The 13,998-nt window shown below is 48.3% G+C and overlaps 7 protein-coding genes across 7 annotated transcripts; 6 read left to right on the top strand and 1 right to left on the bottom strand. All coding sequences in view use genetic code 12, as the record gives it.

Moving 5' to 3' along the window:
- Positions 1–951: 951 nt before the first annotated feature.
- Positions 952–4,683, top strand: LODBEIA_P47710 (uncharacterized protein; the record flags this gene model as incomplete). The annotated part of the gene is made up of 1 exon (XM_066975029.1): positions 952–4,683. One exon carries the CDS (start codon positions 952–954, stop codon positions 4,681–4,683), a length of 3,732 nt encoding a protein of 1,243 aa, XP_066831709.1.
- A 1,219-nt stretch (positions 4,684–5,902) lies between these two features.
- LODBEIA_P47700 (uncharacterized protein) lies at positions 5,903–6,814 on the top strand (the record flags this gene model as incomplete). The annotated part of the gene is made up of 1 exon (XM_066975028.1): positions 5,903–6,814. One exon carries the CDS (start codon positions 5,903–5,905, stop codon positions 6,812–6,814), a length of 912 nt encoding a protein of 303 aa, XP_066831708.1.
- A 473-nt stretch (positions 6,815–7,287) lies between these two features.
- LODBEIA_P47690 (uncharacterized protein) lies at positions 7,288–8,970 on the top strand (the record flags this gene model as incomplete). Its single annotated transcript, XM_066975026.1, has 1 exon — positions 7,288–8,970. The coding sequence occupies one exon, from the start codon at positions 7,288–7,290 to the stop codon at positions 8,968–8,970; it is 1,683 nt and encodes a 560-aa protein (XP_066831707.1).
- A 219-nt stretch (positions 8,971–9,189) lies between these two features.
- Positions 9,190–11,031, top strand: LODBEIA_P47680 (uncharacterized protein; the record flags this gene model as incomplete). The annotated part of the gene is made up of 1 exon (XM_066975025.1): positions 9,190–11,031. The coding sequence occupies one exon, from the start codon at positions 9,190–9,192 to the stop codon at positions 11,029–11,031; it is 1,842 nt and encodes a 613-aa protein (XP_066831706.1).
- A 446-nt stretch (positions 11,032–11,477) lies between these two features.
- On the top strand, positions 11,478–12,176 carry LODBEIA_P47670 (uncharacterized protein; the record flags this gene model as incomplete). The annotated part of the gene is made up of 1 exon (XM_066975024.1): positions 11,478–12,176. The coding sequence occupies one exon, from the start codon at positions 11,478–11,480 to the stop codon at positions 12,174–12,176; it is 699 nt and encodes a 232-aa protein (XP_066831705.1).
- Positions 12,177–12,208: 32 nt separating this feature from the next.
- On the bottom strand, positions 12,209–12,811 carry LODBEIA_P47660 (uncharacterized protein; the record flags this gene model as incomplete). Its single annotated transcript, XM_066975023.1, has 1 exon — positions 12,209–12,811. One exon carries the CDS (start codon positions 12,809–12,811, stop codon positions 12,209–12,211), a length of 603 nt encoding a protein of 200 aa, XP_066831704.1.
- A 464-nt stretch (positions 12,812–13,275) lies between these two features.
- LODBEIA_P47650 (mitochondrial 37S ribosomal protein bS6m) lies at positions 13,276–13,626 on the top strand (the record flags this gene model as incomplete). Its single annotated transcript, XM_066975022.1, has 1 exon — positions 13,276–13,626. The coding sequence occupies one exon, from the start codon at positions 13,276–13,278 to the stop codon at positions 13,624–13,626; it is 351 nt and encodes a 116-aa protein (XP_066831703.1).
- Between the last annotated feature and the right edge of the window lie 372 nt (positions 13,627–13,998).

Genomic DNA, 13,998 nt, shown 5'->3' with positions numbered 1-13,998 from the left:
GAGACAGAACGAATGAAGAATGTTTGAAGGAATGAATGCTGTGTCAGCCTTGTACTGCCAAATGGATTGAGTGGTTGGTTGTTGATGGAATGTCGTGAAATCTTTTTGGTTGTGGTTTTCTCACTCTCGCCTTTACCTTGGAGTACTCAAAAAACCAATCAAGTATATTAACAGTTGCAACACTAGAGGTGATGAAATGTGAAATGGATGATGATCGGTGAACTCTCGAAGGTGATAGGTGTGTCTGCTACAGCTGGTATGAAAACGAAACAAAATCATCAGCTTGAAGAGACAGCCGCCAAACTCAAATCGTAAAAAGAGTAGAATTTCACCCACCTGGGAGTCTAGTCCGCATGTAGCTTTGCAAGATGCTACACCAACACTTATTCACAAGCGTGGGGAAGCGGAAGGGTAAGAGCAGTACTTATTGCTACTAGGAAACTTGTTCGCATGGAGTAGACCCAGTTGTTTGGCTCTTGCAGTTGATTGTCAAACGCAAGAATTGGTGTAAACCGCGACTTCTACTTACGCTGGCTTCATAAAAAATGTTTACAGCTACTACCCACACCTAGGTAGAATTTCCCCCGGGTCAACATCTGTAAACACGTCTTCGCGTCCTCTCCTTCCTGGTAACCCCGACCTGCTAAAGGGGTGGTCTCTAAGCTATGTCCTGCTAACACGGTTTCAAGTGCCAGTTTCGTCTACAACTTAATTCTGACGTGGCACGCGTCGCGTGGGTGTATCTGGAGGACCTTTGGCGAGCGAAAAAGAGAGTCTGCTGTGGTAACATTTTGAGAACCAAACAGGTTGGTTATTTCCACACCAAAAGAACCAACGTCTATTCGCTCTTTTCTTCATCTCCACAGATTACCCTCGTTATAGTAACCGCCGGTGCTGGGTTTATGACGCTGTAGCTGAACCACGCTTGTTAGACCTTCCAAACCCGTCGAGATGACACATCAGACTGCTTTCCATAGGATCCTATCACGTTCAAAAGGCACTTTCCACGGCTCAAGCTTTTTGGTTTCAACAGACTCCATCAGCTGGATCCACGTTGAGTCCATCTTTATCACCGCGATTGGACAATTGTACTCCACTGACCAGCACGGCAACGATTACTTGCTCCTCCGCGCGCTCCAGTCCTGCTCCATACAAATTATACCGAATGTGCAAAGCTTGCAGTTGCAGCAACTGCAGCAGACCCAGCCACAGCTGCTACACCAACTACACACATCGTCAACTTCCACCTCGTCCGTTTCCACTGCGTCGTCAATCCTACCGACTCGAAAGAACAAAAACAAAAAGAATGGCGGCGACACCAGCACGCCCGAGGAAGACCCGCCCACGGTATTCATCAAAACATTTGCCAACGACAAGTTGTACGTCAAAATCGCGTCAAAGACAAACTTTGGCAACTTGATAGGCACCTTGATTGCCTGGCAGAACTTGAAGCCGGAGGGCTTGGCCAAGAAATGGTATAGCGAAAACAAGCAGGTTGTTCCACCGTCCAAATCTAGTGCCACTCCTTATGAATTGCTAGTATGCCGGTTCAAATTATACGGTCCGTTGCCATACAAGTCAAAGAACTTGAACATCATCCTGGGGCCGAGAGGGCCAATCTACCAACCCAAGATTGACTCAAACTTCAATAGCAGTTTTGATGACTCCGTACTGAACCACGCAAGTGAAAACAACTACTACATCAACGAAGGATGGTTTTACACAATGGGCGCATTGAACTCAAATGGGATATTGAACTTTATAAGCGAGCTAGACGGCACTTTGCTATACTCAATCGATGTAAAGTCGTTATACTCAACTGAGATCCGCGAGATCCACAACTCCATCTTCAACAGCTCCAACGTGTTGTTCTTGGGCCAGTTGAAAGAACTCCGGCTAAATAATACTATCCGTACCACTAGCACTCTAACAGCGGACCAGTTGTTGTTGACCCCGTTTTTATCGCGCGATGGCAAGTGCATTGCCAGTAACCAAAGAGTGTACATTGAGTTTCCCTTGCATATAGATCTCGAAGATTGGTTTGTGGGGCTTAACTATTTTGCCAAGAGAGAGTACATTGGATCATTCAACAGCGAGTCCAAACCGGTCACCACCGCAAATTTGCACCGCACACCAACGGTTTCAGACTTTTCACGCGATCACTTTCGAGTGTCGAAAAACATTTCCGTTGACATCATTGAAGCCAAGTTTGAAACAAGCAGCGTCGATGCGGCAAAGGGGGGCAAGATCTACGCGGAAATCAGAATGTGGGGCTACCCTTGGTCACGGACGGCAATTGTGAATCACACAGTCAACCCGTTCTGGAAAGAGGAGTTTCTGACAAACTTGCCGATATCCACGCAAATGATCCACATTTTGATCAAAACATGCAGCAACCCAAACAATGGACATTCTCCGTCGGATAAGATCATTGGCACTATTTACGTGACGCCCGATATCTTGACAAAGCAAATCAGCACTAGCTCCACCATCATGACCAGCACCAATTCGCCCTCCACCGGAATCAAAGTCAAGTCCATTCCAATCTCGACAAGCTTTAATAGCAACCGCAGTCTCGATATCGTCAGATTGACGATATACGACCCATGCAACATCCCCATTGGCAAACTCTTGCTCCAAGTCCACCTCAAGGAGTTCCACATCCCAAGCAGTCTCCATTTCAAAAGCTTGGAGTTTTTGCTCAAGAACGGACCAATCGATGAACTCGTTCATTTTTTTAATGAAAACGTTGCCGCATCTGAATTTGAGCGCGTCAGTGTCATTTTGCTCGACATTTTCCAGTGCTTGAACCAAGAGGAAAAGTTTTTTAAGGTGTTGATGGAGATATCACTTGCAACACTTGGGGATAAACTCACCAATGGTTCCAAGAACACGTCCCAGAGCAATGTGTTCAACACGCTTTTCCGAGGGTCGTCCATTTTCTCCAAGGCGTTGGAGAGGTACAACATCAGAATCGGACAGGAGTATTTGGAAAAAGTGTTTGGGGACTTCTTTGCAAAGATCAATCGCGAGAAAAAGAATTGTGAAGTGGATCCGCGGTATGTAAGGTTGCAAGAGAAAGCGGCGCGACATGGTTACCCGGAAGGAGACGTGCCTGATCTGCTTGGTGGTAGCAGTGATGAGGAAGACGATTCGGAGGAAGAAGATAGCAATGAGAGGGACGAAAGGGTCAAGCAGATGGTGGAGAATAACTTCCAAAACTTGTACGCCTATGCCGAAGAGCTCTGGCACAAGATCTACATCACATCCAACGACATCCCCCAGCAGATCAAGACGCAATTGAAAAACTTTCGAACCAAGGTGGAGTTGTTTTGCGCGGCAGACGACAATGTCACCAGCTTAAACTGTGTTAGCGCGTTTATTTTCCTCCGTTTCTTCTGCCCGGCAATACTCAACCCGAAACTATTCTATTTAACCAAGAACCACCAGACGGGGGTCACCCAACGCACCTTGACATTGATTGCTAAAGTGTTGTTGAACTTGGCCAACAGACAGGAGTTTAGTCCGCATAAGGAACCGCATCTCGTCAAGATGAATGCATTTTTAAGAGAGCACCAGTCTGAAGTCTACGAGTACTTTGATAGGATAACGGGACGCAAAAACGATTTCAATGAAAAGATTCTTGATCTCAGTCATGAGGTCAAGAGGTTCGACTTGGGGTTGGATGAGACATCGCACGAGTTGCCCACGACGCCGTACCTCATTGACAAGTATTTGCGAATGACAGAGTTGGTGCACATGTTGGACTTCAACACCATTGCAGCGCACAAGATGAATAGTCAACCGAGCTCGCCAATGGCAAGTCCACAACGAAACGTGGGTGCAGCCTCTAAGCCCGGCTCGGCGCAGCCGCTGCCCTTGATTCGCGATAACGCTAGCGACAGTGACCACTCGATAAACCTTGAAGGGATAAACATGGATGGAGATCTCAGCGATGACGCCGTGCAGGAGAAGCTTTACCAAATCGGCTCGCTCGAGTTTGAAAAGCTGGAGTTTTTGAATCTACATGGTGGGAACGAGACTGAAGGGTTTAGCAAATCGCTATACAACGGCAACGAGGAGATTTTTTCGTTTATCAACTCAAAGGTTTCGCTAAAGGATATCCAGATCCAAAGCACAAGGATTATGAACAAGATCCATAAGTTGGAGAGTTACCTCGAGGGGTGTGAGTACCCATCAAACTATCTATCTGTGAAGGAAAACGACTATGTATTGTGGCGTGGGTTCACTAACGACGTATTGAGCAGGGCCTGGTTGGACGTGTCACGAAACATGATCATCTCCTCGGATCTAAACTTACATTGTGCTAGTGGGGGGATCGTCGGGGTTAGCAATGGTGGTGGAAGTGGAGGAGGTGTTGGCGGTGGCAGCAGCATTGGCGCTGGTGTTGGTAATCTTGGCTCCAGTTACAAATCTATAGTCGACGACAACGCGTTGGCGTCGTTGAAGTTGAAGTTTTACGGCGATGTCCATCCTCAGCATAGATCAACATCGTCGATATCTACATTAACAATAGACCGAAATGGGGCTGCACTGCAAAGCGACGATATGGGAAGCGTAAGAGGAGGGAGCAGCGGCAGTATCATGAGTGGACAAAACGGAGGCAGAGTCAAGAGTTCACTTCGCAAATGGCTTTCACGCAAATCAAGCAGCGCAAGTTGACTGATAACGAGGGGCTGTTAGAGTTGTAGTGTTATTTTGTAATAATATGTTTTATGATCACGGGACTGATGAACCGAAGCAGTTGGTAGCGGAGTAGTAACTGCTCAGCTCAGTAGTGTACTTTTCGCACCGTTTTGCAGAAACTAACCACGTTGTCGTCTTTTGTCGCTTTTGGCTGCGGCTAATTAACCGACAAAGGAAGTTTCGACAAGTGGTTAAAGCCGATGGGAGGTGTTTGACGTAACCGGGTTGCACTAAATACATGCTACTGACAGATTGTCAAAGAGCAGGAACAATAGAGCAGCACAGCAATACAGATATCTTCAGGATCACTCGGGGACCACGCTACCTTGCTTAGCCAAATAGGGGCCGGAGATGTTGTTTGGAAGAAACCCTATCCTCAGACCAAGCGAGCGGAACCATGGACCGTGTAGAGATCATGGCAATGTAGTCCAGCCCCAACCCACGCTTTTCCAAACGCTCTTATCACCCAGTTTCAAGCACGAGATGGCGTGGGTGGCGGTGCAAGCAGCTTTTGCAAGAGACACGTGTGTGTTTGATAATGCATCCGAAGCCTCCATACGATTGCTACCCACGTCAGCAATGCGAAACAACGACCATCACGTGACCTACAGAAAAATCTATTTTTGTTGAGTTTCGCTTGGTGTGTGGGCGGGCTGGGCGCGTAGTGGCGGTCTATAACAACATGGTTGCCAACGATGAGAGACCCAAGGCATCAAGTCTGGCCAGGGTGTAGCATTTGGATTCGAGTGACTCCCTATGTGGTGTTTCGTTTTTACGAGATGGACGCTCGGTTTGCCTCTTCTAGGCTGGGCTCCCCCATCGGCTCCAACTCGCTGGTGTTTTCAACAATCCGCTGGCGCAGGGAAAAAAAAAAATGTTTCTTTCTTTTTTGTTGTTGTTGTAGTTTTCATATAAAACATCTCTGTATTCTCAACACTCTCTTTTATTCCCACCACTGCTATAGATAGAGACACACATCCCACGGCACCACCGCATTCTTTGCATCTCATCTGTGTTCAAGATCTCCAGAGCCACACGGGAGAGATCTTCATCGGACATACAGTCACGGGATACCCTACCATTTTAGGCACTTTGGTCTACTTTTTTTTTTTTTCTTTGTTACTGATTTGTTTTCAAATTTCAAACCCCACCATCAACAGCAACCCACTTTGAGTCACACTAGCTTGTTTTAAAGATGACAGCGGATAACATGAGCCAGGTTTCAGAAGATGTCTTGTTGGAGTCGTACCCGCAAATCACCGCACCTAGTGAGTTGACCGGCTTCACTTCCAACTTAACAGAGGAGCAAGTCGAGGCGGTGATTCAAATGCGCAAGGACTTGGTCGAGTTGGGGTACGCGCAGAGATTAGACGACGCCAGTTTATTGCGCTTTCTCAGAGCTAGGAAGTTCGACTTGGCCTTGGCGAAGGAGATGTTTATCGAGTGTGAAAAGTGGAGAGACGAGTTTGGCACCAACACCATCATGAAGGACTTCAAGTACGAAGAGAAACCCATTGTTGCCAAGATGTACCCCACTTACTACCACAAGACAGACAAGGACGGCCGCCCTGTTTACTATGAAGAGTTGGGCAAAGTCGACTTGAACAAGATGCTCAAGATCACCACCCAGGAAAGAATGCTCAAGAACTTGGTTTGGGAGTACGAGGCCATGGTCAAGTACCGTTTGCCCGCGTGTTCCAGAGAAGCCGGACACTTGGTGGAGACCTCGTGCACGATATTGGACTTGAAAGGGATATCGATATCCACCGCATACAACGTCATTGGCTACGTAAGGGAGGCCTCGAAAATCGGCCAGGACTACTACCCGGAGAGGATGGGTAAGTTTTATTTAATCAATGCCCCCTTTGGCTTTTCCACTGCATTCAAACTATTCAAGCCGTTCTTGGACCCAGTCACCGTGTCAAAGATCCACATTTACGGCTACTCCTATACCAAGCAGTTGTTGAGACAGATTCCTCCGCAGAACTTGCCCCAAAAGTACGGCGGCATGGATCCTGCCACCGACGATGAGTTGTTGTTGGGCGATGTGGGTCCATGGAGAGATCCCAAATACATTGGACCTGAAGGCGAGGCACCAATGGCATAAAAAAGAGAAAAGAAAAAAAACATACGTCGAGAGACAAATCACTCACGACCTCTGCAACGAGGTCTTGTCGGTTGAGTCGATCATGAAACAGGGATACCAGATTATATACATACAGTTTTGTACTTTACTTCAGGGCTTTTTCAATTGATAGGCAAAGTTATCTTATAGAGAGATGATTCGTAGTGTACTCTCGTGTCTTGCTTACAGTTGCTTTCATTCGGATTTGTATACGAGTTTCCACTTTTGGATCTTTTCCGTGTTGAGAGCGCGCCGCGCACACTTCCGAAATGGGGCCCCTGGCTGCAAAATATGGATTCCAGGTTCAATCCTAAACTCTTGGATAAACACACCAGGCAATAATAACTACAAATACTCTACTCAAGAACGAACCGAAAGGCAAAGCAAAAGCACAGATCTTGCATTGCCTTTTTTTTTTTTTTCTTCATTCGTGAAACAAGTCAGTGGGTTCTTCAATGGTCAACCGGGATTCGCCAAAACAGCTCCGCGAGAGCCCCGATAGCACATCCACTTCGCTTGTGTCTACGGCTCAGACTGCCACCGAGCAGACGTATACCCCGCCAACGACGTTGGATCCGCGCTTTTTCCAGCCGTTTGGTAACGGCAAGTTTGATTACCTTGAAGAGCCAGGCTACTACCTCGATGAAGCCTTGTTGCAGACGAAGTCTGAAGACGTGCAAGTGGTTCGAGAAGTGGTGGCTCATGCGTCACTGGCACCGCCAATGCGTTCCCGCTACTGGAGATTGCCATTTTGCAAACTGAACTGGCGGTTTCTTGTGGCCGTGTTGGTGGTGACTACGGTTTTCGCTGCCGCGTGCGCGTATGCTATAACGGCAAGCATCATGCTCAACAACCCCATGCGCAACGGACACCGGTTGGAAAAATTGACCAACAGAACATATACTCAGCTCAAGGCCATTCGTACCAATCTAGTCGATCCCGATAGCCCTGTGCTGCCTGCAAAATCAAGCTGGACGTTGGTGTTTTCCGACGAATTCAACGTCGAGAACCGCACTTTTGCCGAGTACGAAGACCAATTCTTCACGGCGGTGGACTTGTACTACCAAGCCACGCAGGACTTGGAGTATTACCTGCCGCTGATGGTCACCACCAGAGACGGCTGTTTGGAAATCACGTTTGACAAACACAAGGTGGGGCAGCAGCTGTACGTTTCCGGTATGGTTCAGTCGTGGAACAAGTTGTGTTTCAACAAGCAGGCGCGGGTGGAGATCCTGGTGCAGATGCCGCGCCTGGTGGAGAACGGGCTATGGCCCGCGGTGTGGTCGTTGGGCAACTTGGCGCGGCCAGGCTACCTCGCGTCATCCGACGGCGTGTGGCCCTATACGTATGACGAGTGCGACGTGGGGATCTTGCCGAACCAAAGCACCGCCAATCTGGGGATGTCCTATTTGCCGGGACAAAGGTTGAGTTCATGCACGTGTTTCGGAGAAGACCACCCTAGCTTGGGTGTGGGTCGCGGTGCGCCCGAGATTGACATTGTGGAGGGGTTGTACCATGGCAACAAGTACTGGGGGGTCCAGACTGTGCAAGTTGCGCCCTTTGACGAGTGGTGGAGACCGGATTACCGGTTCGTGGACATTGCCAATGTCAACAACACAATGGTTAGACAAGACGTTGGCACGGTGTACCAGGAGTCGATCTCGCTCGAGACCCCGGTTGAGATTGACGGGTTTATCCGGTTCGCCATGGAGTACGACACCAAAGGCGGAGGGTATGTGCGGTTCGCTATCAACGACGTGGAGACGTTTACATTAAAGGGCGAAGCGTTACATGGAAACCAGTGGATTGGCCACAGGCAAATCTCGCGCGAGCCCATGTCGCTTATCTTCAACATGGGCTTGTCGAGGGTGTGGAACCCCGCGTTGAGTCTCCGCAGGTTGGACTTGCCGGCAAAGTTCTTGGTGGATTATGTGCGAGTGTACCAGCCGCGAGACCAGGTGAGCTTGACTTGTGATCCGGAGGACTATCCTACGCTGCAGTATATCAGGGACCACATGCGCGCGTATGTGGATCTGAGTCTACACGATTGGAAAGGGGCCGGGTTTGCGTTTCCCAGAAACTCTATTGCTGATAGTTGCCCGTGTCCTGGTAGGGTGTTTTCCAGAAACTGGGAGTAAACCGGGGGGTGGGGGGGGGGACCCCTTTTGGAAAAGTGGCTGCTTGGGTGTGGTGATTGCAAAATTTGACAAGTGACACAAAATCAACTTGTTAGGTGATTCCTTTTTTTTTGCTCTGGTGGAGCCGATGTCAGGAAAAGGGTTCCGGTTTGGACATACTACTCGCAACAGATTCATTCTAACCATTTGCAAAGACAGCCACCACGCTAGGTTTCAAGAATGTACTGTCCCACGCTGGTGCTATTGGTCCTCTTGTCCGCCTGTCTCACGCCGTTATTAGCAAAGACTCACCGTTTCAACTGGAATATAGGCTATGTCGACGCTAACCCCGATGGGGTCTTTCCAAGACGAATGATTGGAATCAACGGCGAGTGGCCTAATCCGATAGTCAGAGTCAAGAGGAATGACCGGGTGGTTATAAACTTTCACAATGGACTACCTGACCGCAATTCGTCCTTGCATTTCCACGGACTTTTCATGAAAGGTCAGAATGGGCAGGATGGACCTGAAATGGTGACGCAGTGTCCCATTGGGCCTCTGGTTAACTTTACATATGACTTCACAATTGGCAACCAAACCGGCACATACTGGTACCATTCCCATAGCGGCAGCCAGTACGGCGACGGCTTGAGAGGGATGTTTGTCATCGAAAAAGACGATGAGGAGAGTGTGCCGTATGTCTATGACGAGGAAGTGGCGTTATCCGTGTCGGAGCATTACCATTTGGAGACACCCGTGATAATGAAGCTGTTCATGTCGCGGTTCAACCCCACGGGTGCCGAGCCCATTCCGCAGAATAGCTTGTTCAATGAGACAAAGAATGCCACTTGGAACGTGGTTCCGGACAGGACGTACTTGCTTCGTGTGGTCAACATGGGCTTGTTTGTGTCGCAGTATTTGTTCATTGAAGACCACGATTTGGTCATTGTGGAGGTTGATGGGGTGCCCGTGCAACCATACACGGTGGACTCGCTATACATCACTGTTGGCCAACGGTATGCTGTTCTTGTAAAGACCAAGCCGGGTGCAAACAGGAACTACCGGTTTGCCAACGTGTTGGATATGACCATGTTGGATGAGGTGCCCGAGGACTTGCAGTTGGTGTCGACAAACTATGTTGTGTACAATGACAAAGTCGACAACCCGGGACACTATCCGTACCACGATTTCGAGGAGACTGTTGGCCAACTAAAAGGGTTTAATGATTTCGAACTTGTGCCTCTCAGTGGCGAGAGGCTCTTGCCCGAGCCGGACATGACCATCCAGGTCAACTTTTCAATGGAGGTCTTGGGCGACGGTGTCACTTATGCCTTGTTCAACGGCAAGTCGTATACTCCACCAAAGGTGCCCACTTTGTACACCGTCTTGTCAAGTGGCGAGCTAGCTGCAAACCAAGAAATATACGGGACAAACACCAACGCGTATGTCTTGCACGGAGGCGAGGTGATTGAACTAGTGTTGAACAACCAGGACGACGGCAAGCACCCGTTTCACTTGCACGGACACAACTTTCAGGTTATTGCGCGTAGTGAAAATGACCCTGAAGAACCAGTGGTTTACGTTCCAGACCATAGGGGCCTGTTGCAGTTTCCCAAAGTTCCAGTCATTAGGGATACAATTGAAGTGCGTCCCAATGGATACTTCGTGCTTCGATTTGTGGCGGAGAACCCTGGGGTGTGGTTCTTCCACTGTCACGTGGACTGGCATTTGGAGCAAGGCTTGGCTTTGGTCTTGGTTGAGGATCCGCATGAGATACAGAAACTTCAGGGAAACATAAGCGATAACCACGCAAAGGCGTGCAAGGAAGTTCAGGTACCGACACAGGGTAACGCTGCCGGACACATGAGCTTCCTTGATTTAAGAGGTCAGAACTTGCAACAACCACCGTTACCAAACGGGTTCACCGGGAAGGGATATCTCGCCATGGCGGTGTGCACATCGATTGCATTGTACGGGCTAGGGTCGATTTACAATTACGGAATAGAAGACGTTTCGCAAGATAATTCTGCTGCTGTGTTTGAGACGTTGCGTGCGATACTTAATGAGCATGACGGTGAATAAACAAAGCATAGGAAGCCATGCTGGGTTAGTACATGTATGGTGCTCGCTAATGTCTTCTCTGACTCGGAATAATGAAAATTGCGCGCGCCTATCACGATGATACTTTTTGCAGTCGACAAGATTGTAAAAGACTGAAAAGTAGACCTTATCCTCTCCTTTTTTTTTTTCAAGGTGAGGGTACGTATGCGTTCAGTAAGAGCTAGGGTTTGCAAGGAGAAATGCGACGACGGCAAGATTATTGTGCACAACTATGGTGCTGGTGGGAATGGATACCAGGCCGGCTATGGCATGGCCCACCGTGCTGTGCTGCTGGCTCTTGGTGGGTATAAAGTATAGGTCTTTTTTTTTTTGAAATTTCGCAGAAAAAATGTAGCAGTTTGCCGAGATAAGGCGTAAACCCACACATCCAACACCACACCCCAGGAACAAGTTACTTCTAATACATCATGTCGCAGATCTTTGAATGGGCCTTCGGGAAGAAGCTCACTCCGCAGGAACGGCTTCGAAAGAATCAAAGAGCATTGGAAAAGACGCAGAGGGAACTCAGTCGGGAAGTGACCAAGTTGCAGCAGCAAGAAAAGAAGCTCATCAGTGAGATTAAAAAGTCGGCGAAACAGGGGCAGATTTCCAGTGCCAAGATCCAAGCAAAGGATTTGATTAGAACCAAGTCGTACATTCAAAAGTTCAACTCCATGAAGGCGCAACTACAGGCGATATCGTTGCGTGTGCAAAGTGTACGGTCCAACCAGCAGATGGCCATGTCAATGAGGGACGCTACACGCGTGTTGAGTGGTATGAACAGGTCAATGAACTTGCCTCAGCTATCGAGAATCGCGCAGGAGTTTGCCAAGGAGAACGACATGATGGACCAGAAACAGGAGTTTATGGATGACGCCATTGACGACGCCATGGCGATGGACGAGGACGAGTTGGGCGAGGAAGAGCAGATTGACGAGATCTTGGGCAAGGTGCTTGACGAGATTGGGGTTGACTTGAACCTGAACTTGAATCTAAAGGACACGCCCACGGGTGCGCCCTCACATGGAGAAGCTGTGGGTAAAGTAGCTGAGAGCGTGGGTGCCCACGGCGGTGCCGAGACCGTGGAGGACGACTTGCAAGCTAGATTGGACAGTTTAAAGAAGTAAAGTGACTACATAATGCCAACCCTTTTAAATATCTACTCAATGTATTTCTTGTTTATGAGGTACTCTATTATCTGCTCGGCAGCTTGCTCCACGGTCAAACCTGAGTGGTTTTCCACATGAATCTCTGCGTGCTCTGGCGCTTCATAAGGCGCACTTATACCAGTGAACTCCTTAATGATCCCCTCCCTGGCCTTTTTGTACAACCCCTTGGGGTCTCTTTGCTCAGCAACTTCAATTGGCACATCGACATACACCTCAACAAAGGGCAAGTTGTCCTTTTCGTGCAACTGCCTAGCTAACCGTCTATCTGCTCTGTAGGGGCTAATGAATGACGTCACGGTAACGCAGCACGAGTCGTTGAATAATTTCGCAACTTCGCTTATTCTTCTGATGTTTTCATTCCTATCGGCCTCGCTGAACCCCAAATCCTTGTTCAATCCGAATCGAACATTGTCACCGTCGAGCCTGTACGCGTTCAACCCTCTTGCTAAAATCGACTGTTCCAAAGCGCATGCTATGGTGGATTTACCACTCGCTGACAAACCAGTCAACCATACGGTTACACCTTGCTGTTTCCTCAACGCACTTCTCTCACTGTGCGTCAAGTTAGGATGCCATGTTATGTTGGAAGCCATGATAGCGATGCTGGAGTAAAAGTATACGTTGCTGGTGGAAAAATTTTGAGCTCAGTCGTTGCTAGATTTTGAAGTGCTAAGAGTGCCGAGATACCTTGTCAAGCTGGCTGCAATTTATCATTGCACGTGACTTCGACTTTGTCACTGATAATATTTTGCAGCAATCGGGTGTGAACGCGGCGGGACAGTGCGGTCTCCACATAGATGAGTTTGGGCTTGCTGATGCTGGGGAGTTCTAGATGCATGTGGACATTCACTTCATTGTTTTGCCCCCAGACCAGCACTATTAGGAGTGTATGGGATTGAGGATTGTATGGGATTGAGGAACTGTAAAGTCAAGAGTCCGTATATCTGGATGGTGTTTCATTTGGTAGCGCCATCGCAGTTGTAAATGGTGAAGGGAAAATTTTCAAACCTCGCCGATAGTCAACCAGGCTAGAACCCAGCTGACAGCGCCAAAGACAATGTACTACGAACTATTTGCTATAGCCCGTATCACGGATCCGTTGCATGTTACAAAGGAAGCCACCAAGATTGCCTCGACAGTTGGTAAGTTGATCTTGAACAACAGAGGCGTCATCAGGGACATAACGAGCTTAGGCGCAAGACCACTACCCAAGATAGTCTCCAGAGAACAAGAACGGCACTTTCAAGGATACAACTTCATCATCGGGTTTGATTCCTCGAGTAATGTGCAAGCGCAATTGTTGAGAACATTGCGAAAAGACCCGAGAATCCTAAGGGCCAGTATGAAGAAACACGACTTGACCAAGAGTTTGAATCCGGGGACATCTTTGGAACAGGCCCTTAGGTGAGGGAGCGAGTTTTGTACAGAGTGGGTGACGGTTGGCTTGAATATGGAAAAATGATGACAGTTCCATGACTTGCGTTTGTATAGCTACTCCTTACAATAGAAGCATTGAGTTGTCTAGGCAATCGACATTTTGCTTGTCGTGAAATTACCAAACGCGACACTTACTTCCTCCTTTGCTTGCCATCTCCACACTAGCATACGTTACACGGGTGACTTCAGTGCAGTTGTAAAAACAAACAAAGCAAGGGTGTGCCTTACTAGGCATAGCAGGTGCCTGTTTTCGAGGCATGCTGGTAGATGTAAGGTTTATTGTTCTTTGCTTGTGTATAATTCCAGTGTCCCGAGTTGTATGTGGATAAAACCAAAACAGATG

The sequence above is a fragment of the Lodderomyces beijingensis genome (assembly GCF_963989305.1).
Source record: "Lodderomyces beijingensis strain CBS 14171 genome assembly, chromosome: 6".
Taxonomy (NCBI): Eukaryota; Fungi; Ascomycota; class Pichiomycetes; order Serinales; family Debaryomycetaceae; genus Lodderomyces; species Lodderomyces beijingensis.
This window is presented reverse-complemented; position numbering and strand designations above follow the sequence as displayed.